This window comes from Empidonax traillii, unplaced genomic scaffold, assembly GCF_003031625.1.
Source record: "Empidonax traillii isolate 1590-97213 ecotype Southwest subspecies unplaced genomic scaffold, ASM303162v1 scaffold84:size2688230, whole genome shotgun sequence".
Lineage (NCBI taxonomy): Eukaryota > Metazoa > Chordata > Aves > Passeriformes > Tyrannidae > Empidonax > Empidonax traillii.
In genome coordinates, this window is record NW_020955277.1 from 1440653 (window position 1) to 1466135 (window position 25483).

Here is a 25483-nt window from a genome sequence, read left to right on the forward strand (position 1 = left end):
TTTGTCTCCCATCAGAGTGTTAAAGCAGCAGGTGGTTATCCCAGCTCTCAGAGCTGCTGGAAGCAGGTTACCAGGCAGGCAAGGTTCTGCCGACTGGCCTCACAACAAGCATTTTCAGGCTGGATGATGGAAAGTCTGAGCTCCCTGCTGGCTCCAGAAAGAGCCTATGGCCTGTCTATCTATAGCGGCCTCCCTTTTCCCATGGGTGCCATGTATAAGCCTCTTGGCTGGCAGCAGATCCTGCCTGTGAGCAGCACTGATGCCTCCCTCTGCTCCTCCCCAGGGTGGAATTCCAGAACAAGTTCTACGTGGGAGCCGGGTACAAATTCTCTCCATTCTCCTTCAAGCACATCATCAATGGCACTGCAGATGAGTGAAGCCAGTGCATCACTGCTTCACTCCTCAGACCAGGCTCTGTTTCCCTGTGGTTGTATGCCCACAGAGTAGGGTATATGGGATTAAAGGCAATGGGATGTGGCCCTTGAAAGAAGAGCAGCTGCAGATGAAAGTGTAATAACCACATTCCAATATACTGCTGTATCAGCTGAGAGCTGAACTGCATCAGCTGGTCTGGCTGGACCCTTGGCTGAGTATCTCCACTGATGTCTTTGCCAAGTACCTGGTCCTCAGCATTCGATGGGGTCAGCTGCCTACTGCTTGGTTGAAAAGAGAAATGCAGCTTTTGAATTAAACCAGTTACTATTAATCAACTCACATATGTTTTGCTCCATTTACTGCCTTGTCTTTGTGGTATATTTCTTTCCGAGGCAAATATGTTTTGGCTGTCGTTTTAAGCTGTGGGTGATCATGTGGCATGATTAAGTCCCTTACAAGATTGCAGCCCTTCATTTAGCACACAATGCAAACCAGCTCAAAGACAGATTGTATTGCAGGCTTGCAATTTTCTACATGCTTTACTAGAATAACCCTCTTTTTATTTGATTTTCTCCAGGGCTTGACAGCACTGGATTAGAGAAGCTTGCACACATCATCACTTAACAAAAGTGTTAGTTTTGAGCTGTGTAAACAAAAGACTGCACCCGTTTCAACATTGGCAGCCATTTTATTTATCTCTATTGGCTTGTTTCTCACTGGAGACTTAAGATGACTCCCCATGTGCTGTATTTTTCAAGATGGGTTGTTAAAGCAGATTGTGTAGAAATGCTAATACTTAATGAACAGAAAGAAGAGTGGAATGAAAGCAGCTGATGTGAATTTGAAGTACTGATGTACTGTGACCTTCCTAAATATTCCTGAATTACTAATCTTTCAAACTGAAGAGTGTTAATCAGGCTATGTTTTTTTAACCATGAAGTATGTGAAGAAAACAGAGCACACCAATGGATTTGGAGTGGACAGTGCTCCTTTCCATGGGGTGTGACCAAACAAGCCCTTATTTTCAAACCTCACACCCTTGATATCCAGCTCCACCAAAAAAACAGCCTGGGAGTGTTCCCACAGGACACACGGTGCAATAGTCATCACAGGTAATATTTCTGCAGTATTCAGGCTTGAAAGTCACCTTCAGCTACAGTGACAGGGGAGAAAATGCAGCCCCAGGCAAAGCGGTTGTTTTAATTTTCTCTTGTGTTCTCAAGAAGCCACACTGATGTTGGGCATTGGTCACCAACAGAGCCACGAGCCTTTTTCAACACCAGCTTGGGTTAGGAGCAGCAGCTGGAGCTGAGATGAGGTGGGCACAGCAGCATGTCCATGACCCTTGCATGGTCTCGTGTCACCAGTTCTTTGGGCATGGGTAACCTACAGTACAGACAAAAACCTCATGGATATCACTGCAGATGGGGTCACAGTTGCTCAGTGTATGCTCATCACCTTTGTTTCTTCCTTCCAGCCTGTTTTGTATATTGCTATTCAAGAGAAAAGCAGTCTCGCAGCAAGAAAGGCCAAAGTAGTTTGATGCATTACCAAACACAGAGAAAACCATTTGCTTTATGAAACAGAGGGTGAATTTTCTGCACAGACACACATTTTATCGTTATTACACCTTTCCATGGGATTGCAATGTAACTGAGAAGGTGATTACCAGAAACAGAATATCTGTTCGTCTTAGAGCTTCTTGGTTTTGCTTTTCATCTGAGGTTTACATATCGAGCAAGAAAAACAAGTTATCCTGCAGGTGACAAAATGGTCTGTTGTTTGCTGTACTGAACAGCAATTCAAAAACTGGGCTTAATTCTGTATTCAGCTCTCTCTTTTCTGCGCACAACTGAAAAGCACAGCAGAGCCTGTGTCTCACTTGAGCATTTGTGACAGAGGGATGGCACTTTCCCACTCCACAAGTGGACCAAGCCCACTTATAATCAGGGAGCATTCAGATGAAATATTGCTGAGAGGCACGGTTGCACTGATACACTTTGAGGAGAGCCCTGGCTTTCATCTGGGGCTTTTAAAGAATTCTTTAAAAACCTAGAAATGTTTCAGGGAGTGCCTTGTTTTTCAAAGGTTTTCCTGCAGAAAATGAGGGGGATTTTGCAGCAGAGCAGAGCAGGGGCTGCTCATTTCCCTGTACAGCTGCTAAGCTGAATGGGACCATGTTCTCTGACTGTTTCTGTGAATATGCCCATCATACGAGGTCAGGTCCAGCAGAGATCACTGTTACAGACTAGTAGACCTTTTGGTACAACAGCCCCATGACTTTATCTAAACTTTGCCCATTGCTGGAGAAGGTGTGACCTGACCCAAGCCAGGGCCTCAGCATGTCCCTCTGCAGCAGACTCAGGATTGGTGCCTAGGGTGGAATGGGTGCTTCTGGACCCAAAGCTCATCCTGTGGCTATAGAGCTGTTTCTGAGAACTGGCGACATGAGTGATATCATTTTGTAGGAAACAAACATTAAAAAACCCTCAGTGAATGACCATGTAGGAAGGGAAAGGGATAGCAAAGTCAAGCAAACTGTTTTCAGTCAGCCACACTTATTCTTTCCTGAGTTTTTTACTCCTTCCCATAAGAGCTACTGCTGTGTGTGCCCAGGCCCTCCTGCCAGGACAACTTTGTGATGTGGAAGATGAAGAAAGTATTAAGTATTTGGAGTATCAAGTTTTTGTCCAGTCCCTTAGGTCCTCCTGGCTGGTGATGATGAACTGGCTTTTGGACTGAGTTGTCATAAACTCTAGGAGTCAGTTTCTCGGAGTCCAGCCTCTGGCTCCTGCAGCAAACAACGCTTTCCTCAGTGTTTACCCAGATGATGGCCCTGCATCATGTCCTTGGCCAGCATGGAGACCTTTTTTCTCACTCTCAGTCTTTTATTTCTTCTGGACCTTTGTGCTTTACTCTGACCAGCCTTTGCCTTTCCATGACAAATAATTACATAAGGTCGCTGAAAACAAACAAATATCATAAGGTCGCTGAAAAAAAAATAGACATAATATCCCTTTGTGCAATCCAAAACACCTGGGCCTGAAAGCACATCTTCATGGCTTAGAATTTTGCTGGTATTTCGGTTATTTTTTCCCGTCCATGCTTGGAATGCTGAAACATCTGTGCCCTCCTGTGATTGCATGCAGGCTGTCTCAGATTTTGCAATGAAAACAAAATTATATGGATCTGGCAGCCTGCATCATGCATGTCATTCAGCAGATGCCAATAACAGTTGAATATTAGATATTATTAAGGAGAAGATGTAAAATAAGGCTGTGAAAGGGCATATGTTGGCTGGTAGCAAATATCTTCCAGATGCTTGGAAGCATAAGATTCAGCATAGGAGTTACATACTTTGATAAAACTATTGCAACATTGCTGCCAGCTCAGTGTACATATTTCAAAACAGAAGGATTTGGGGAACCCTTAAGAGAGAAAGACAAAAAACCTCCCAGCATCTTTGCTGGCTTATACCAATGTCAACACTGACTAGTAAAGGTAGACACATCCATTCCTAGTCAAGAGCCCATAGCTATCATAGCACTGAGATTTGCTGCACAACAGGGTTGGGATCACTGTGGCAGTTCAAACCATGAGTGCTCCCTGCATTTTGCTACTTGGTCAGGAAATTTAGAAGGATGAAGCAGATGAACTGACCTTGTTTTTCTCACAGGGCTGGTGCCTGAGTTGGCTTCAGGAGGCCTAAGGAGGGCTGATGGCTCCCGTGCCCAGCCACTACTCATGGCTTTGCAGGGGATGGTAAAGGTGCCTTGCATGGGCACTGATGCTGCAGGACCTGCCTCTGAAACCCATCAGCTAGAATCCAGCTGGTGTTGCAATAGAGGTCTCCTCAGCATCCTCCCTCCGCCTCCTTGGGGTCATTCTTAGAAAAAGGGATGGGCAAGTACCAACACCTGTGGTGGGCGGCAGCTGTGGAGGACCTATAGGTGCCATGGGAAAAGCACTTGGGCACTCTGCCTGCAGCACCTATTTCTGGGGGGGTGGAGGCAGGTGGGAAGGGACCTGCCTGTGTCCAGCAAGGAGGAAACCTGACTCCTGGGAGCTGGATCCCAAACCGACAGCACCGCCAACACTGTAAAAAGTAAATAGCAGAAGAGATAAAGTCATAAAGGAAGAAAGGTCTGCTCCTCCATGCCTGAGACACTGCAGAGGTAAGAAAACTTCATTAAGTAAATAAATATTTAGTTAAATCTTGCTTAATCGTGGAGGGTATCTGATCGTTCACCTGTGAGGGGAATTCTCACAAGAAGGAGGTCTCTGACTTTACTGACAAAGTTCCCAGCTGGTGTCACATGTAGAATTGCATGTTGTGTACCCTTCGTGCCTCACAGCCCTCTGGTGTGGGCTCATTGCATTATTCTGATGGGTCCCAGCAGCAGTTTCACTGTGTTCTTGGTTGGTTTCTTCAAATGGAGGATTGTTATTTTCCCTGCCAGCAGCAGCTTTGTCACTGCTGTTCTGCTGGCTCAATGTAATTGGTATTTATGAATTGGGAATTACAAATAGTGGGAAATTTGTGACTCCCTGAAGATGCATGATAGACACTAGCTGTTCCATTAAGGCAAACAGGGCTGCAAAGGTTTGGCATGAAATCCTGGGTGTGGTAGGAACTGTTAGGAGGTTTACTGTGCCTGCAAAGATTTCTAGTGTTATTTGAGATGCTAGAGAATGTATCCCACCTGCTCACCTGCTGCTATATGAGTAGTGTGGTTCTCCTATTAGGTGCTATGCAACATCCTGATACCTCTGAGGGTGTCTGTCTACTGTCAGGTGTTGGAGGTGGTACTGCAGCCTTCTGCCTGAGCACCTGACCCTCACTGGTAGTTCTGCACAGCAGCACCAAGGATTGGGGTTCCCTCTCCTTTTCTGGAACAGTTGTGGTGCTTCCCAGAAGGAGGGCACACGGCCCAGAGCAGGTAAGTGCCAATGAAATGTTCCAACACCACTCAGCAAAAAATTTGCAGAGCATCCCAGCATCAGGAGGGGTGGGCAAAGGCCCAGGGCTTGATCCTTGTTCTGCCAACACCCTGGGCTGTGCCTGCCACAGGCTTTTGGAAGCAAGTAGCTGTTTAACCAGACAGAGGTGTGATGTGGCAGCTTAGAATGTGTTTGCAGGTCCCTAGTCATAAAGGAACAGAAAAGGAAAAAAGCTGGTGCCCAGATCTTGTTATTGCAAAGCCTTTTGCGATTCAGCCACACAGTAAATCTTTACCTCTTCTTGCGGGCTGTTCCAAGCACCTTCTTTTGATTTCTATTGAGCTGGTTCCACTTGGAAATGGTCCCTAGCTGCTGGCCATCATGGTCAGATGGTGGCACTGTGTGCTACTGCCAGCTATTGCTGCCTCTGAGGACACTGTGAGACTGATGTAAGCAATATCCTACACATCCTCTTGCAAGCTGGACTGTGATGATCTATAACAGCAAGGTCAGTGTATGTGACCCGACTGAGTAATCTGCCATTAGCCCTTAATGACCTCCTTGTGACTGCACCTCGGTCTAATGCTTTCAAGGTATCCAGCCTGTGAGTACTGTAACTCCATGCTTTCCATGTTTGTGCTGCCCTTTACCTCAGCTGGGGTTTTGGACCTTTCATTAGACGTTCTCGGCCTTTAATTCCCTCCAGTTCTCCCCCCCACCACTGCAACCTCCCCAGTGCTGGTTTGCTGTGAGTTCTGTGTGGGCCAAAGCCAAGCATCCCTAGAGAGAGGTAATCAAAGCAGAAGGGGTCATCAAACTGAAGATTGAGCCCCACCTCACCCCCCCCCCCAAGTGTCTGAGCATGCACTCAGCAGAAAAGCTTGCGGGTTAAAGCAAGCAGTGTGCTTAATCCCCACCCTGGGATTAAAATGAGCTTTTCTAATGAGGGAAAGCAGCAGTAATGAGGCCAAGGGATCTAGCACTGGAAGCCAGAAACACCAGCAGAGGCAGTCAGCTTCCCCCTGTCGCAATCCAGAACGCATAGCTGTGTTTCTTGATACCCTGAGCGGAAGGGGATTAGTGCGGCAGGGGGTGAGGCACAGGATCAGGTTTGCAGCAGGAAGCTGTGTGCTGGCAAGGTGCAGGCTGGGTAAGGAGGAGTTCAGGCTAGCCATGCCATCTTCAAGCAGCCGGGGTTGGGAAGTTGGCTGGGTAACCTGGCTCTGCCCCACTGGGGGCTCCAATCAGGCTGAGCAATTACAGGGTGCAGCACCTCTACTGCCCACTCAGCCCCAGCTCCCATGGGGGAGCCTCCAACAGGGACAACACCCTACTGGTCATATCATGTCTTGGCTCTTGAAGGTGCAGCATCTTTTAGACTGGCTCTGCATCTCATTGTCCTCTGGGCTAGGAAGGTTGTCACATGCTGCCTTGTGTTAGCAGGTCTCTAGTCTTTCTGAAGGCAGTCCCTGAACTTTCCATAAAAACAGCAGTGTGATAACTGATCTCTGTCAGTTCAACTAACTTGCCTTGTGAAGTTTCTATGTGCTCCTCACCAAAACCATGATGGGAAGCGATATCTCCCAGTAGCTGCATGAAACAAACTCTGTTTGACTGTATCTGAATGTTTCCAGTCCAGCACAAGAAACTGCCTTGCTGTCTTGTTGCTCATATGACTTTGTGACTGTACACAGTTAAATCCTAGCCTTGTGTGATGGTGATGGTGGATCCCGGCAGGAGCTGAGATGGCCACTGCACCAAAAGAGGCAGAAAATGCTATTGGCTTGGAGGAAATCCACACGGAGAGCAAAGAATCACCAAAAGGTGGGTTGTATTGGCAGGACTAGAAATCTGGGTCCTCGTTTAGCTGGGGTAGGGGGAGGGTCCTCAGTCCTGCTACTCCAGCTACCTAAATCCTCTGTAAATGGAGCCACAAACAGCATCATCATGCCACTCCTCTCCCATCACAGCTACCAGGCTGGTGACTGCTACCTACAGTAGTGGGAAGAGCTGGCTGGCTTGGCTTTTCTCAGCCCTCTGCTTTGTGTAAACATTTTATTATATGGGTGATTTGATGACTCACTTATTTTGGATATTATTTATTTAAATTTTATTTAAAAGTATTTTAAAGTGAAAAAAATGTTGAAAAGAATCTAAAGGGGCCTGCATTTGCAAAAAACCCCAATTTCTTCTGAAATTCTGCAGCAAGTTCTGTTTCATTTCAGAGGTAGTGTTGATGGGCTTGAGATGACTTCTTTGGAGATAAATGGCCTGACAGAAAAATTTATGCAGCTCTGACTTTACCTAAGTAAGACCTTGAAAGTATGCATATAGTGAAATCTTTCTGCCAAGTCTGTTTAAAAGAGTGTCCCAGCCCTGATCTTGAGGTGCTTCTTTTGCCCATTAAATGAGTTAAAAATGGGTTAAATGCAGAGGGCAGGGGGGAGGTCAGGAATAAAGGTTTAAGGGATGAAATGGAGCCCAGAGCTCAGAGCTGTGCTCATCTTGCCGGACTTGGGCCTGGGGCAGCCCTCAGCTCACACCCCACCTGTGCTGGGAGCAGGTCTGTATCCCAGGAATGCAGAAGGATTGATTCTTGCAGCAGTTTGGGCAGGGGAAGGCAATAGGCCATTGCCCAGATGCCATTCAAGCCATAGGTTTCTGAAGCAGCTGAGGGTAACTCAATACAAGGCTGTCATTCCTGCATGACCACTGGCTGCTGTTTCAGCAACTTCTTACCCTGTCTGGCCACCAGAATGCCTAGGGGCTGGTCAGTGAACACACAACTGGTAGATGTTTCCAGCCTTTTTTCTGGTTCATTGCTACAGGAGCGTGAAAAACGTTGACATTTCACGACAAGGAGGTACAATTTGACTGCTAACGGGTTTTGTCTCTCTATTTCTCGTTGGTGTTCAGGGCAGAAGACATTTACAGTGGAAGAAGCTGTGGAAACCATTGGGTTTGGGAGATTCCACATCATACTCTTCCTCATCATGGGCAGCACCGGGGTAGGTATCTGCAGCCATCTGCACTGGCCTGAAAAAGTGTTCTTATTTTCCTTACTACTGCACAATAATAACCATAAACACTGGGAGCACATATTGTAACCAATTTTTTTATGCACCTACCTTCTCAAGCAGGATTTCTGCTGTTGTCATCTTTTGCCAAAGTAGATATTGGCCACATGGATATCTATCTCAGGGCAAAGCTGAGCAGGATGGCCCAGAGCACCGTGGCTTGCCTCCTGTCAGTGGTACCTGAGGGCTAGATCCAGCCTCACATTGGCATTTTCTGTGTCATTCCCATGATGCCCAAACCCTGTGCATCACAGCACAGGAGGGCTGCCGTCTTCTCATCCTTGGCTACCTGAAAAATTTCCTAACTTTCATGGTCTTGGGTTAATGGTGTATCCACGTTGAGAACTTGGGCAAAAGCCTGAGTCCAGGCTAGGTAAAAGATGTAATGAGGGTACATTCAAGAGAAGCACTGCATCTGAGGTGTAAAAGTCTGTATGCAGAAATGATACCCTCACTCCTAACTGAAGCCAGTTGCTGGGTCAAACAGCCAATGGACCTATGAAGTTTTTAATCAAAAACAGTTTTAAGAGTTCATCTCTATGTTAGATGCCTGAATTCACAGTCAGCTACCTAACGAAGCAGCTTGGTTTCCAGAGGTAGTTGAAGGTCTTCCACTAGTACAGCAGGATAAGAGTCTCCTCTGCCACGGACTGACTCTTTCCAAACTTCCTAGATACACTGCTTTCTAGGTGCACTTTTCTCCCCTCTTCTTCCTGTTGCCAAGTGCTTGCATCTTCCAGATCAAGTGCTGGGCTCAGACCCCTGTGGAGGCACCATGGCTTCACAGGAGCCTTTTGTCATTGTGGGACTGCCAAGATGGCAGGCTTGGTAGGACTGAGGAGCTTTCCCCTGTGGGCTCTTTCTGGTTTCCCTTCTTGCTAACAGGTACACTTGTTTCCAAAGGTGGCTGAAGCCATGGAGATCATGCTAATAGCTGTTGTGTCCCCTCTCATCCGATGTGAGTGGCAGCTTCAAGACTGGCAGGTGGCTTTAGTCACAACGGTGAGTGACTTGTCTATCCCCAAGACAGGTTATCCACCGTGTGGTCACCTTCTGGGGCACCACCACAGGCTTTGTAAACTACACTTCGCAGTGGGCCAAATAAATTCCTAGGGCCTCCTCTCAGGAATAAGAACAGTACCAGAAGAAGAACTGTAGAAAACCAGAAATCAAACCGACAAGAGCAAACTGACAAGTCCATGCACAGAGCTGTAATGCCAAAGCAAGTCCCCACTTTCATATTCTTATTTTGATGTCCTTGCCATCCATTCCCCAGCTTTGAGGATTGAAGCATTGAGTGCCCACACAAAGGAAGTCATCCCCTGACAGCTGCCTTATTCATGGTTCTGGGCACTGCAGTTCATTCTGCTGCCCCAGGAGCATGCAGCTCACCCTCAGTTCAAAGAGTAGAGCTTCCCAGTGCTGCTGGGAATGGGCCCTCCACAGCCGTGTTTCAATTCCCCTTAGATGGTGTTTTTTGGCTACATGGTCTTCAGCATAGTGCTCGGGCTCCTGGCTGACAGGTATGGCCGCTGGAAGGTGAGTGAGTGGTGGGGGCTGCACCACCTTTTCCTGAGCTCCACAGGAGCCATGCACCTGGCTGAGCCTGTGGTTTGATGACCCTAATTTTTCCCCTTTTGCAGATTCTGCTGCTCTCATTCCTCTGGGCAGCCTATTTCTCCCTGCTGACCTCGTTTGCCCCGTCCTACACCTGGTTTGTGTTTTTGCGGGCCATGGTAGGAGGTGGCGTGTCAGGTCACGCGCAAGGGTAAGGCTGTTTCTCATGCTCTGTGGCACGGGCAGCGGCAAGCTCACCTTCCCAGGGAAGTTAACAGAGGCACTGACAGGCCCTGAGGGGCTATATTCCTGGCTTTTACAGCAAGACAGGCCCTCCAGCTCATTTTGGCTGACCCTAGTGGAGCACTGAGTCTCCTTGGCTGAGCCCAGTGAGCTGTGGCTGAGCTGTGACCTGAAAGCGATGGTGGGAAAGGGGCCTTTGGAGGGCTGGAAGGGGAAAGGGGAGAAAATTCCCATATTACCAAAATGCTGTTCTGTAATTTCACTAAATCCTGGTTAATCGACCTAGTTTGCTGTTCCCAGTGACTCTTGAGGCCTGCGATAGAGGGGACAGCTGGTTTACTTTAAGTTGGTGACAGAGGAATTATTAGCACATATAAAAACAATTAGGCAGGTAACGGATTAGTAAAGGCTGTTCCCTTGTAAAAAAAAAGTCACAACAGTTCTGCTTAAGTAGCAAATTCTTTTTGAATGATGTAAAACATTCCCACTTAAATGAAACTTTCTGTCCTCTTGGGGCAGAAAGGGGGATATGGCAGGGAGAAGAGAAATTCACAATATTAACAACCACTTCACTAGGAGCCTGGTAAAAAAACCTATTTCTTTTATCTCTCTCAGGGGGAAAAAAGCTACATTTCAGCATCTTCCATGGTCCCTCAAAGCCTGGTTGCTCCCCACACAGGAAAGCCCAAAACTGGTCATGTTGATCCGAGAGCCCTTTGCTGAAGTAAAGGAAGGAAAACAGGGGAGAGATATAGCTGTGACAAGAAGGCACGCTCTGCCTGGGTCGTGCATCCGCTGAGCTCCTGACACTGCTTCCTTCACAGGAAGGTCCCCATTCCCTGGCAATGGAGGCTGCTAATGAGCCTCATGGGGATGGAGGGAAATTGCACTTTTTATGAAACACTTCACCAGCTGAGACAGAAGGAGCCAATGTGGCTCTTTCCCGATCTCTCTCTCTGTCCAGCCAAGGAAGCACAGTTCACATCTGTGAGGTTCAGAGGTGCCAGTGCCAGGACCCCTCTGCACCAAGGGCTTTTGAACCATTTAAAAGGTGGAACAGTGTTGTCTTCATTTAATGAAAAAAAAAAAACACATCACTAAAACTGTTCATCTTTATGAACATACTCTGTGCCTGTGCTGGCACTCTGATCAGCCCACAGGACCTTCTTGTAGGTTTCCTAATGTACAGACTGCAGTGTTTACCTGCTTGTACCCCACAGCCATGGGCTGGAAAGGATTTATGCCTTGTGGTTCCCTTGCATGGAATTCTGTGCCTGCCTTAGTGGAAGGCATGATGAGCAGGGATTCCCATCTCTGGGTGATCAGTGGTGGAAGGGGGATGATACTCTGTCTGTGGGCATCAGTGTCCAGCACTGGCTGAGCTGAGCTGAACCATTACTTGATTTGTATGGAAATTCTCAGTGTTGCTATATTTCTGCTCTTTTTTTCTTTTTTTTTTTTTTTTTGCTAGGCTTATCATAAAAACGGAATTTTTGCCCACCAAATACCGAGGATACATGTTGCCCTTGTCTCAGGTAAGAAGAGTGAGCCCATTACTGTTTCTTCTAGCTGTGAATCGAGGGAGATTGGTCCCACTGCTGCTGGGAAGCCAGGTCTCCAGCACATCAGCATATCTCCCAGACTGTTCATACCTGTCTGGGTCTGAGTGAGTGTCTGCTGCCTCCTGCACCCTGGAATGTGGCATCTGTGTTACTAAAGACATACACAGGCAGCTACTGCAGAAGAGAGGTAATATCTTTTCAAATAATTTGATGCTCCAAGCATTGTAGGGGGACTTTGAGTGATGGCTGACACCAGCCAGCCTCATGGGGTTACTTGCTCCAGTGGGACCAGTGCTGATGGACCACTAGGCACTGGAGCTAGTGGCATTCCCGGGTCCCTCCAGGCTAAGGCTTATCCCCTCTTGTCACCGCTCTGTGGACCCTCAGTCATAACAAATGGTTTATGCAGAGATTCCCAGATGAGGTGCTAATCTGTGCCTCTCCCTGTCCTTGCTCAGGGATGGCAAGGGGCTTTGCACAGGACAGGGCTAGCACAGATGACAGTCACAAATTTGACCTGAGATATGCTGTGAGGGTTTTGCCTACTTGCTGGGCAAAGACCACACAAGAGTGATTGGTGTTATTGCTTACTGAAGGCTTCTGCAGCGGGCACTTGCTGCATGTGCAGTGGAGACCCCACTGAGCCCACAGATTTATCTCACTGTTGAACCAAATGTGTTTGGTGGCAGGGGCAATTCACTTTTCACTACAGCCTCTTTGATCCCAGGGCATCATTACCAAAGTGTCATCAGAAACACAAGAGTTTATAAAAGAACAATCTTGTATTTCTCCCAAGAAATTTCTTATTTCTGCACACAGATTATTCATGAACTTGCTGTAGCTTTTATGTATTTTTATGTAATTTGTGTTGGCTGAGCTCCTTTGGGTGGCCCCCTGGAAAGGGATGTCTCCTAATGGCAACAAGTGAACTACAGGGAGGAATGTACATGCAGATTGGAGGCCAGATTCTCTGTTGGTATTGCTTGGCATTGAGTCTGCTGGAGAGCCACCAACTTTCAGCAGTGGAAATCTGGCCTGTTTTTGCCTTCGGAGCTTGTAAATCTGCTGCTTCCCTGCAGAGATTTAGACAAGAGGAAAATTCATGAGCAGTAGCAGAGAAGTGACTGGAAGGACAAAAGAAGTGGCTTTAAGTACAGTGGTACTTAAAGAAGTTATCTGTTTTCATCTGGAGCTAATTGAGACTATCTTCAGCTGTCCCTCCCCAAATTCTTGTCTTTTCCTCTTTCCTGCCACCCAAGGTCAGCTTCTCAGACGACCATGGGATGGCTCAGTTGAACCTTAGCCTTCCCTAGCACAGTTCCCCACCTATCTGTAGAATCAGACCAGAAGGGAAGAAAATAAACAAATCATGGCCACGTGTTCATGTTGTAACTCCTTTCTTTCCCTTGGAAAGGTGTTTTGGTTGGCAGGATCTTTGTTGATCATTGGCCTGGCATCAGTGGTGAACCCAACCATCGGTTGGCGCTGGTTGATCAGAATTGCTTCCATCCCCGGCATCCTTCTCATCCTGGTGTTCAAGGTAGGAAGATCTCCACTCCCCACTGCACTGCCACTGACCTGATGTCTCCCCAGGAGCCAAGAGGCATTGCCCTCCACCTCCTACAAGGCTGTCCTTGGGTCCTCCTTTCACAACTTCAGTCCCCTCACCCAGGGGCTTGGTAAGGTCCTGATGGCCTGGTGGGGCTGCAGACCAGCTGCTGGGGAGATGTCACCTTGTCAGGGATGGCTTGGCTTTGCTGCTCCCCTGTAGCCCTTCAGCACCCCGGTGTCCAGGATGCCAGCAGTACCCAGGGATTGGGGTGATGGGCCAGGCACCGAGAAGAAGACAGGCTAGGCAGGGTATGCAAAAAATCTCAACTAATATCCTCACTCTACTGCTGGACACAGTACACCCCCTTCAGTCTTTAAATTTTCTATGGCTGAGGAAAGCACCCTCAGTAAAGCGTTCATGGAGCAAATGCATGTCAAAGTTGACCACAGCTTCCCCAGGTTTAAATTCAGCTTCAGAACTATCAACCTCAGACATACCACATCTTATTTGTGGGGGTGATGTGGAAAATCCCTACTTACAGTGTCCACAGGCACTGCAGTGGTGAGCTGTGGCTGGTGGAAGCCACGCAGATGTAAAAGCCCTTCCTGCAGCTGAATGAATGCACAAATCCACCTGGGGTGCTACCTGGGCAGGCAAATGCATCCACTTGTATAACTTTGATGTTTGGTTTCCCTGATTATTTTTGCCAGAAAAAAAATTGATAGCAAAAGTTTTTAGTCCAGAAGAAAAAACAAGACTGAGTCAGCATAAGTGCCTCTAAAAAAAAAGGCAGTCTTTAATTCATATTTTCAGATGTAATTGCTTCTAATTTAGAAGTATTTTATTTTGGAAAAAACACTGGGTGTGGGTGAACGTTGTAAATGCTAGTGAAGAGTGAGATAGTTCCTAAATTTCAACTATGCTTTTCTTTTTATTAAAATGGTCTCGTTGTGTCTTCAAGGACTTTTGCTTAAGTCAGTCACATGTGCCTAATCTCATTTTAGAATGTCAATTAATTCAGGGTTGGTTTTGTTAAGCCTGTGTCTTTGGCTCCCACCTTTCATAAGTGCTTGACACAGATGGCTCAGTGGCAGACCCCTGGGAGCTGGACCAAGAAATGGGTTTGTTGGGCAGGGTGAGCCTCTCAAGCAAGGGATGTGGAGACCTGGAGCAGTACCCCATGGCTGGGGAGGAGAACAGGCAAAAAGCTGCTTTGGCTCATGGAGTGCCTCTGCTAACCTGACCAGGCTACTGGGTGTGACAGGAAGGGTGCAGAAAGGCTTTCTGATGCTGCTCTGCTTTCAGTTCATCCCGGAGTCAGCACGGTACAATGTGTCCACGGGAAACATGGGCGCTGCCCTGGCCACGCTGCAGAGGATAGCCAGGATGAACGGGGCGGCTATGCCAGAGGGGGTGCTGAGGGAGCCCGCCAAGGTAAGTTGAGGCTGCATCACTGCCCAGCCCATCCATCCTGGGCTTTTCTTTTGGAGAGACATTAATCTTGGCCCTCACAATGGAATGGGGTTTTCTGCTTTTTTTCTTCTCAATTTGTGTTCACTCAAAAAAAAGATACTGTGCTAAGAAAAGATTTGCTTCCTTTATCATGAAAGGGGCTCCTGGCAAAGCACATTCTTCCTTATTGCCCATCCATCCCATAGGGGTGTTCCCTGTGCCATGAGACCTTGGAACTGCCTCTTGGGGTCCCTCTCAGGGCTGTGAGCAGGCAGGCTGCAAGGATCCCTGCCATGAGGTCAACTCAGTGCTGCCAGAGGCTTCTCCCAGCCCCTGGCCTGGCTTGTCCACTGTGTCCCAGCACCCCAGGTTCCCTGAGTGTGAAGCCACTGACCAGAAGAAGAGGATCAAAACAGGAGAGACCATTTCACAGCTACCATCATCTGTACCTGTAAGCAGCTAAGCAGCTCAGGAGTTGATCAGTGCTGGACTGAAATGCCCAAAAGTGTGTGTGGTTGTTTCAGGGCAGGCAGGAGAGGAGCTGGGGGCCAGGCTCCTCCCAGGCTTTTTCTTCTTACCTCCCAGTCTGGCCCTGCTGTCTGGTAGGTGGGAGTACTTAGTCAGGTGGCTCCTTTGGCCCCCAAGAGAGGAGGATTAGACAAATCTATTGTCCAGGGCCTCAAAATTAGTATCCAGTTCTTTTAAGTCCCTTTCCTGGACCTCTTTGCTGCTTATTCAATCCCACAGGCACCAAGCATTGTCCTTAGCAACTCATGCAAGATGGTGCTATTGTATTGGAATTAATTGGGATTAAAGCTTCCCTGTAGTTTAATTGAATTTATGTAATGGACACACATTGGCTGTGGGAAGCATTTTTGTTAGTTGTGCACCATCTCAAGCTTAACCAACGACCAGGAGAATAAAACTAAAGGCAACCCAAACCACCCCTGTGAACTCATCTCCCCTCAGTGGCGGGATGCTGGGGCAGCTGGTTCCTGGGGAGCAGCAGGGCAGGCAGGGTCCCTCACTGCCTGCCTGTGTCTGTGTTCATGGGCATTTGAGCACTTCAGGCCAAAAACTTGCTACATAGGCAGAGCAGCACGTGGGGCAACGGGAGCTGACAGCAGCCCCAGCAGTGCTGGCCCCATAAGCAGCAACCAAGGCCCCCTTTGGCTCCATCATGGTCACACTGGGGCCAGACTGCTGGGATCTGTGGGACCTGCTGGGAGTGCTCAGGATGTTCTTTCTGCCCCCTTCCATCCTTTGCAATGCATCCTCCTGTGGGCATCTTTTGGGAAGTGGGGCTTTCCTCTCTGCAGGTTTTGTGGGGTGCTGTGTTGCACCGTCTGTCAGTCTGTGCCAGTCAGCCTGGGGAGAGGGCAGGGAGGCCTGGGGTGCCAGCTGCTGCCACAGGACACTTGTTCCTGTATAAAATATGCCCTTTTTATAACTTCTTTTTCTAACATATGGTTTGCAGGAAAGGGGAGGAAGATTCAAGGACCTTATGCACCCCAAATACCTCAGAACCACTTTGCAGATATGGATCATATGGTAATTTTTTTTCCTCTTGTTTATCATCTCATTCTCTCTGTTGAAAGTGTGCAGGGAGCAGAAATGTCCCGTTGACTCTGCCATTACAAGGCACCACTCTGCCTCAAATGGTGACTGCAGATCCTTGGCAGCTGGTGGGGAGTATGCGGACGTGGATCACCACAGGTTTGCCCTGATCTCAGACCATTCCTCACACACCCTGACCAGTTGCTGTTAAGAGAGGCAGAAAAGGTCTGGACATCCAGGACGGTGCAGGGTGCCATGAGTCCTTTCTCAGCACCAGAGAAAGCCCCCACACCCACCTGTAGGGTGCACCAGCCATGTGCCTGCGACTCCGCTTCCCTTCTTGGTGTAAACTTGTTCTTCCCAAGAGGAGGACAAATGTACCACCTTTGCAGGCCAGCCAAAGTCCCAGCGAAACAGGGCTCTGACAGAAACACATTAACAGGTACCAGTGCAACTCACTGGGGAAAATTAAGATTGAAGAGATAGGTTTCATATGCAATGTTCCCAGTAACTGTATGCGAGCATAATACATGTTTCATTGACTTTGCTGTCTGGAATGGAAATGTATAAATAATAGGTCCATGGGAACACACTGATCCCAAAACGTTGCTAGCCAGGCCTTGAATTTTTTATGGGTTTTTTTTCTTCTTGACTTGTTAGGAGTGTTATGAAATATCTTTTTTGGTTTTTAATCTTCCTTTCTCTCCTAGTCCTCTCAGGAGTTTTGCCATGTTCTTGAGTTTGCATTCCCACCCCTCCATGCCCCAAGCGTCCCCTGCTTCCCTAGGCAGCCCAGATTCTGCTGGTTGTTTCTGAAACTGCCAGGAGGGATAAAAAAGTGGAAATTACTTCTCAGCCTGCTGATGATTATGGATATGCTGAATTACTTGATAACAACAAGGCAAGGCTACCATCACCAATTCTGTTTTCTTGACAGCCAGCCAGGGTGCAATGTGAGCCTCTCCAGCCAGTTAATGAAAACTCCTCTCGAAAATCCCTGGGTAGAAGGGATAAGGACTAAAAAATAACCTGGGTATTTGCTTCATGGGAGCTTAAAGTGTTGAGGCCTGACACTGAGACTCCTTGGTTCCTCAGGAAGGGGGTTGTTTGGTAATGTCTCCACTTACAACCCTGCAGTAGGAAAGGGACTGAAGGGGCAGGCTCTCTTCCGCATGGCCACAGCAGGTCACCTGCTGCAGAGCAAGAAACAGAACTAAGGGGCAAGCAAAATGACAAGCATAATGACAAGCATAATGACTGTGGTGGGTTGACCCTGGCTGGATACCAAGTAGCCGCCAAAGCTGCTCTATCTCTCCCATGTTCAGCTGGACAGAGGAGAGCAAATAGGAATTAATGCTTGTGGGTCAAAGACAGGGAGAGATTGCTCACCAATTTCCATCATGGGCAAAACAGACTTGGCTTGGGGACATTAATTTCATTAATTGCCAACCAAATTATATTAGGGTAATGAGAACTAAAATGAAATCTTAAAACCACTTTTCCCTCACCTCTCTCTTCTTCCCAGGCCCAGTTTCACTCCTGATTTTTCTCTCCCTCCTCCCCTCCATGGGAACAGGGAATGAAGGCTGTGGTCAGTTCATCACATGTTGTCTTTACTATTCATTGCTCCTTAAGGGGGAGGACTCTTCACACTCTTCCCTTGCTCCAGCATAGGGTCCCTCCCACAGGAAACAGTCCTCCATGAATTTCTCCAATGTGAGTCCTTCCCATGGACTTCACGAGCTGCTCCAGTGTGAGTCCTGTGAGTCCCTCCCACTATGAGCTTGCGTGGGATACCTCAAGGAAGGACCTAGATTGCAGGGGTGTGCCATGGCTGGGCTGACCAGTGGCCTGGTGGGTGCCTGCTCTGCTCAGGCTAAGAGTTGGTGAATGCAGAGCAGGTCTCAGGGCACCCAAAACCTGTTGCATTTTAGTTTCCTCACCTTCCCCATCGTAGCTGCACCTAACTCATCTTTTCTCCCCACAGGCTTGGCATAGCTTTCGCTTATTATGGTGTCATCTTGGCCAGTGCTGAGTTACTGGAGCGGGACGTCGTCTGTGGCTCTGCGGCCCCACCGGCGCAGGACTCTGATGATGACTCTGAGGAGAGCCACAGCCCCTGCCACTGCCACTTGTTCGGGCCCACCGCCTACCAGACCATGATCATCAGCACAGCCGGAGAGATCGCACGTAACCTCTTCTCCCCTCCTTGCCCTCCCAGTCTGGCTGCAGACAGCCAGAGCTCACCCCAAAGGTTTTAGCCGTGGGTGCATTGCTGGCAACTTCTGGGACACAGGCTGTGAGCCTGTGGCAAAGGGGAAATGGAGGGCATTGTTCCCCAGGTGAATAATTCAGTTTCTGATGACAGCACAGATCCTTCGAAGAACAGAGCCCAAGACCTCCTTTGCATTTAGTACGTGCCAGGGGAAATTGCTCTTAACTTAACAGAAATGAGCCTAACTTCCCAAATACCAAGATACGCAGATTTTGGAAAGTCATAAATAAGCAAGGATTGCAAATAGTCAGATTGGCATAATTGAACATATCACACAGGTGCCCTACTTTCCAGGAGATGGTGGCCTTGGGAGCAGATCCTGTGCTGAGCACTACACTAAAGGACAGTTAAGTGCCCAGGGAATCTACAGCAAACCAAAATGCTCCCTGGTGCAGCCTGCCTGGGAGCACTGGGGGATGGATGGTAGGATGGCCTAAAGCATCCATGTGGCACTTTTGAAAGAACTTGGTGTGGTGTGTGGGTCTAGTGTCACAATATGCCTGAAAGGCCTGTGCTGCTCACCCAGCAGGTGCCTTCCTTGCATGGCTCAGGACAGGCATTGGTGCCCTGCCTCAGCATAGCAGGGCATCTTCAAAGAAGCGCAGGCTCCATCACCTGAGGGGAAGGTTGGAAAAAAGGAGCATGGGGGCAAATTACAGGGTTTGGGAACAGGAAAAGAATTATAGGGTTTGTGCATTTTATAGAACATTTGGTAGGCATTGGGGATGCAGAGAGGTGTCTTTGAGGCACACTGCATAAGGCCTATCAAGACAGGCAATCGTTGCAGTCAGGTGATCTAATGTTTTATGGTTTTCCTTTTTATCTCCAGTAAATCCTCTGAACATTCTTGGCATCAATCTCCTCGGAAGACGCCTGAGCCTGTGTATCACCATGGGATGTACAGCCCTGTTCTTTCTTCTCCTTAATATCTGCACCTCAAGGTACTCTGACTCAGACTGCAGGTCTTCTTGAGGGGCACACAGTGCTGAGGGTGAGACCTATGGTATTGTCAGGTTACCAGTCTTTCAGGCCAGAAATTCTTTTAGACCTGAAAAAAAGCCTCTGAATTTTCCCCTCTTCCTGGGAAAGCTGTGGCAGCAGATGCTGCATATTGATGCCCCCAAAGGCGCAATGGAACTGCTCAGAGACAGTTTTGAGTCTTTAAGCAGCAAAAGGTATTTATTTCAAGCAATGTTGGGGAGACTAGCCAGCTTGTGCTGGACAAACTAGCTCCGAAGTTATCAGTGAAAAGTCTGGTAATTTATACAGTTTTGGTGAGTGATTACAACATCTTTACATGCATATTCATAGAATTGCAATATCTAATCATAATATTCATAATAGGTGGAGTCTGGGCGGAGTCTTCTTCTGGGGTGCTGTTTTGGTGATCATTGCTGTTTCTTCAGCCTCAAGGGGATTGTATTTTACTCTTCTTCCTCACTTAAACTTCTCAACTTTCTTAGTTTGCTGACTTCCTGATGGTAAATTTTGCACGATTTTGGACTCATGCCCCTATTTCGCCCCTTATCTCTTAAGGAACTCTTCCTTCATGTTCTTATCTGGGTGTGTGAGCATTTCTGGCATGTGAGCACTATCTTGGATGCAGGGTATCCTTTAAAATTCCTAAGACCTAGCTTCTATCTCTAACTAAGCATTTTAAGTTAACTCTTTAGGCCTTTGCTTGGCTTCAATATGCAGCAGTGGTGTGCAGAGGGGCTCACTTGTATAACTGAGCCCACATCACTTCACCTAAGCATACAACAAGCTGCTTTCTAGCACAGTCTGGAAAAGAAGTAATATTTTTCATTCACTTTTTTTCCCCTTTCTTTTTTGGCAATGCAACATATGTCTGCTCTAATTTGTATAGTCAGGCCTTTCAAGAGAAGGTCTGCCGTGAGTGCTGTAATTTGTCAGGATGTCTAAGATTGATCCCTCTCAAGCTGGCAGAGCTTAATGGTTCCTGAGAATCAGGATGGCTTCACACTGAAGTTTCCTCTAAACCACCTGGTAGCCTGAAGGCTGCTCACCACAAGTGTACATCTCTGCTGCCTGCCCCGGGGCACACTGGTCCTGCAGGCTGGTTGAAATACTTGGGAGCTGGAGTGGAACCTGCAAATAGTTGTTAAGCTAAATAAACCGGTGTCAGGAAACTTCTAGTCATTCAGTGAGCTTCTGCACTGCTGTAACTATTTTCAGGTTTCCTTAAAGCTGAGCCTGACCATAATATCTTCTTGCAGAAGTTTTATACAGGAACCAAAGGGAAGGACAGGTTGGAAGTCAAGTCTTGACCATGATGCTGAGGGCACCACCTGAAACACTCATTCCTCCAGCCTCTTACTGGCTTAAAGGAAACCTTACATGCAATAGCCTGCTGTCAAACGTGCCTTGACAATGGACAAAGAAAAGATTCTACTTGTCAGCAAACTTTTCCTTGTGCTTTCCCTTATATTAAGCTGGTAAAGGCCTTAGCACAGTGCATATATTAGGTTGTATCTGCTGATTGCTGCTCAGTGACACTAACTCTGCCCCATATGGCTTTCTCTCTAGCACAGGCATGGTTGGGTTTCTCTTCATGCTGCGTGCCTTGGTTTCAGCAAACTTCAACACTATCTACATTTACACAGCAGAGGTAGGTTCTTGAAATTTGTTGTGCTGCTTGGAGGCTTGAAATACCATTTGCATTTACCCAGGAATGCTACCTACTAGTCTATTGACTACCTAGTCACCTTTCCTGAAGTAAGTATCTCTGGCTTCCTCGCCACATTGTTTTCATATGCAAGATCAGAAAAGGAATCAGAAAACCAGCTGGAAGTAGGTGGAAGATGAATGCTCTACTGAGCCAGCTGTTGGTCAGCTGCTGAAAAACACTATTTTTGAGGATATTTGGTACCACCATCTTTCAAAACCCCACAGTCTTTCCCCTCTCTAACTCCTGCACTCAGAAAATAGACCACCACTAAAAGGAACCTTTTCCAGCACTTAAGGGACTGATGTAGTACTGAGGTAGTATATGAGGTTATGTATATCATTCTTCACACTTAATGGAAATTGCTGTGTTCTATCTGCAAATAGTTTTAATCCTTCAGAAAACTTTTCCTTCATACAGCTTTGGAGCCACGAGTTCTGCAAGTTAAGTATGCATTGTTGGTTTTTGTTTGGTGTGTTTCATTTGTTGGGGGTTTTTTTGTGTGTGTGTGGTTGTGTTTTTTGTTTTTGTTTTTGTTTTTTTAACAATTGTATAGAGTTAAATGTATTTCCTTGCAAGTGAGTAAACTGATACAGAGCAAACACAAGTAGCTCCCCATGTTAGCCTGATAATTCTTTTAATAGTGAACTATCATATTTAAACTTGCACCAGGCTTGAATAAATACCAAAATTTTAGTAGTTTTGATTGGTGTTGATGTAAAGAGCATTGCTGCAACAGCCACATCATAAAACAATTCTACTCATAGTTTAATCAATGGTAAAAACCAAACATGAAAATCCCCTTTCAAGCCATGTACCTGGACCCTTATTGAATTAACCTACTCCACTCACTTGGCCCAATAAGGTATTTAAACAAAGGCTCACGTGAGTATACTTGCTAAAACCTGTTAAGAGGACTTAAGTTAAACAAAATTCATACTTAAGAGTGTTTTATTGGGACAGGTGTTTGGGAGATGTGAAAGATTACACAAACCACATTCTTCTAAGCCTGGAGGTTTCTTACTGGGACTGTTTTTTCTTTTTCCTCCTTCTAAACAAAAGTGCTGTTGATAAAAATGAATAGGCAGTCTTGAAGGCTGCAATGTCCTTTCTTCCTGCTCTTCAGTAATGGGCCCAGCAGTATTAATTGAATTCTTTCTTTAGCACCCAACTCTGACTTTGGTGTGAGCTGCCCAGCATAGCTGGGAGAAAGGTGACAATAGTGGTGCTAAGCAAATGCAGGGGAATCACATCCAGCTTTGATTGACTTGCCCTAAAACTTTACTTGGGGCAAAAAAATGAGAGATTTGTTATGGCTCAAGTGAGACCCAAAGGAGCCTTTCTTTCTTTTCATTTTTTATCCCACTAGCTGTCCTTGATAACACAACAGGTCTCTCTGAACAAAAATTAAAAAAAAAAAGGTACAGATATCACAGATTGGTGTTGCACTAATCCAGTTTCTTTCTGGCCCGTTCTAGGTTTATCCCACCACAATGCGAGCGCTGGGGATGGGAACAAGCGGGTCACTGTGCCGTGTTGGAGCTATGGTGGCCCCATTTATATCACAAGTAAGAGCATGCTTGATAATGTTGGCAAACATTGTGATCATTGCTGCCAAATATAGAGAGATACCCCTGATGTTCATCCAAAGAAAAGGGTGTAATCAATCCCCCTCTCCCGTACTTGGCTGATCTCTGACAGATGCAGCTCTGCATAACTCTCATCATGGAGTTTGGAGTTTGTCTTGGTAGTATTTGTTACTTCCTGAAAGCTCTTGAGATTCATGAGCATTGTTTTTCTATTGTGGAGTCTCTCACCTGTTTTGTGACTTTTTGTGCTCTTTTAATCCCTAATTAAGTGCCAGCCCCCCACACCACCAATGTCATGTTTGATGTTCTTTTGCCTGCAGGTCCTTATGAGCGCTTCTTTCATTGGGGCCCTGTGTCTTTTCTCCTCTGTGTGCATTATCTGTGCGATCTCTGCGGTCACACTGCCCATCGAGACCAAGGGCAGGGCCCTGCAGGTTTGTATCACCACCCCTGCAGCTCCTGCGTACCTAAATGCTGTTTAGAGACTGGAGATGATGATTCAACCAGAATCCAAACTGAACTCTCCTGAGGGTTCATAAGCCAGATAGGCAAGCACAGGGACATGCTGTTGCAGCAGCTTAAAGCAATGTTATCCCAGCTGCCTGAAGTTCATTTCTTGTAAAAGAACAAACCAGAATGCCAGCCCCAGCCACCAGAGCTAACATGCAAGCATGATAGCTTTAGCTCGTGCAAGCCCCTCTTCATCCTACCTCCCATCCAGACCTGAAGTTACCACTTCACAGGCACATGTTCTGGTTTGCCTGTGCTGCAAGGAGAGAGGGCAGCAGACGCATGGAACACTTTAAACTACAAAAGCCATTTCTTCGCCAAATTTAAGTCTACAGCCCCATCTCCATCAGTTCATTAGCTAAGCCCCTAGGGTTGGCATTCCCTATAAAATAATCAGCCAAAACATTAAGCACAAAGATTAAGGAGGCAAGTTTAAATTCAGCCTCCCATGTGCAAGTCACACAAGTTTAATTAGGGGAAGTGGTGAGCTTTTCTGTGATTCCAGTCAATTCATCTGTATCGGCATGGAATGTATGCAGCATGGCCACATCACTCTGTGTCACTCTGCAGACTTATCTGTATAAGCCAGAACACCATGGGCTAAATAATCCATATTCTTTAGAAGCCTATGGCACAGCAGATGTTTGATCAAACTGGTTTATGAGGGCTTCAGAACCAGATTTCAAAAACCCCACATATGCAAACACAGGTGTATCTCACACACACACACACACACACACACACACACACACACACACACACACACACACTCACTCTTAACTTCATTGGGTCACATCTTCTAAGGTTCCCCCAAGGTGCATGGGATAATTAACATTAGGATTTTAAGGGTTAACAAATTAATTGCTGCCTGCTTCATTAAATGGCTGCCTTTTAGAAAAGCATGTGCTTTATGGTTTTATGTAATTTAAAGTATCTGTATAATATTTCCTAGGGGGGGGAATCAAAGTTTACATAAGGAAATGGACAAACCGACCTATTCTTCTCTTCTGGGTGAAATTCAAGCCCATGCAAAGAGGCCAAAGAGCCACTTAGGCCTTCATAAGGTTGGATTTACAATAATTACTAAGGAAAACACTTCATTAAAACCGCTTTAAACATAAAAGAAAAGCTTTGATTCAGCTACAGCTGGAATAACTTTGGTTAACAGCAGTTGAGAAAAATACAAGTATAATGGTTCCTTAATGGGATCTCTCTTTTCCTGGGGCATTAACTCAATGAATTTATTATCTTCCTTGTTACAAACAAATTATAAACTCCAGCTGCTGGCCTGTACATGGCACAAGTCAAAAGAATGGAAAAATAAAAATCTGTAGAACTAGTTGTGCAGGCAGAGAAACATCCTTTAGGTCTTAAATTCAACTTATGACTCTTATCTCATGGTCATTTAAGAGGTCACATTTCTGTTGCGTAGCCATTCAGGGACTGATGAATTATGACTGTTGAACATGCTGTCCAAGGGCCTCACATAGTATAGTCATCCAATCCACACAGAAATTTAAATACATGGTGTAAAAGCTCTTCTAACATGGCAATATTTAGTGCTAAGGCTCCAGGCAGTAGATGTGTTCCTTAAAACTAGGTCAAAATGAATCAACTACATAAAATCTATGTAAACAACTTTTGTGAAATCTAGACACTGACATTTAAAAAGCAGGTCTGCTCATTTCGGTTTATTAGGACAGTATCAGTCCACTCTCAAAGCAGTCAGGGAATTGTCTGTCAGAAGCGAGACCTTTTGGACACATCCAAATGCATATTATTTTCCAGTGCATCCATTTCTGTTGGTTTTCATGTGCATTTTATTAATTTTATGTATTTTTTTCTTTTCCCTTTTTAGCAAGTAAAATGAAAACGAGCGTTTGATGTTCGACTGGGTAGGAAAGAAAAATAAACCTTTGGAATCTGTCATTTCCTGTGAACTGCATTTGATGTTGACTGCTTCTCCATACCATTTCCATTATAAAAAAATTGCAACTGAACAGTGTGAAAGTTATGATTTTTATAGAAAAATGGCAAATTTCTCAAAGAGGTTCTTTTCTTATGATTTAATAAATAGATGCTTTCTACTCTTCCCGTGAAGTGAGAC

General features: G+C 46.4%; 2 protein-coding genes across 4 annotated transcripts in view; both read left to right on the forward strand.

Moving 5' to 3' along the window:
• ATP6V0A4 (ATPase H+ transporting V0 subunit a4) overlaps positions 1–3276 on the forward strand; it is a 29091-nt gene extending 25815 nt beyond the window's left edge. The window contains exon 21 of one of the 2 annotated variants that reach the window (XM_027881159.1): positions 284–710. In XM_027881159.1, coding sequence (XP_027736960.1) covers positions 284–377 — 94 coding nt within the window. In that variant the 3' untranslated portion in view covers positions 378–710. Of the gene's footprint in view, positions 1–283; positions 711–952 lie in introns of those variants that run through there. The other variant, XM_027881158.1, reaches the window with a different exon arrangement.
• A 79-nt stretch (positions 3277–3355) lies between these two features.
• Positions 3356–25458, forward strand: SVOPL (SVOP like). Of its 2 annotated transcripts, XM_027881161.1 has the most exons (16): positions 3356–5315; positions 7011–7140; positions 8233–8324; positions 9297–9395; positions 9861–9932; positions 10037–10161; positions 11665–11728; positions 13170–13295; positions 14613–14741; positions 16237–16310; positions 18304–18506; positions 19421–19532; positions 21139–21220; positions 22756–22845; positions 23187–23300; positions 25235–25458. In XM_027881161.1, exons 2-16 carry the CDS (start codon positions 7062–7064, stop codon positions 25244–25246), a joined length of 1473 nt encoding a protein of 490 aa, XP_027736962.1. In that variant the 5' UTR covers positions 3356–5315; positions 7011–7061; the 3' UTR covers positions 25247–25458. The 2 variants fall into 2 exon arrangements, with proteins under 2 accessions (XP_027736962.1, XP_027736963.1); XM_027881162.1 differs by lacking the exons at positions 3356–5315; positions 7011–7140; positions 8233–8324 and having other exon boundaries at positions 9340–9395; positions 9861–9916.
• The last annotated feature ends 25 nt before the right edge of the window (positions 25459–25483 follow it).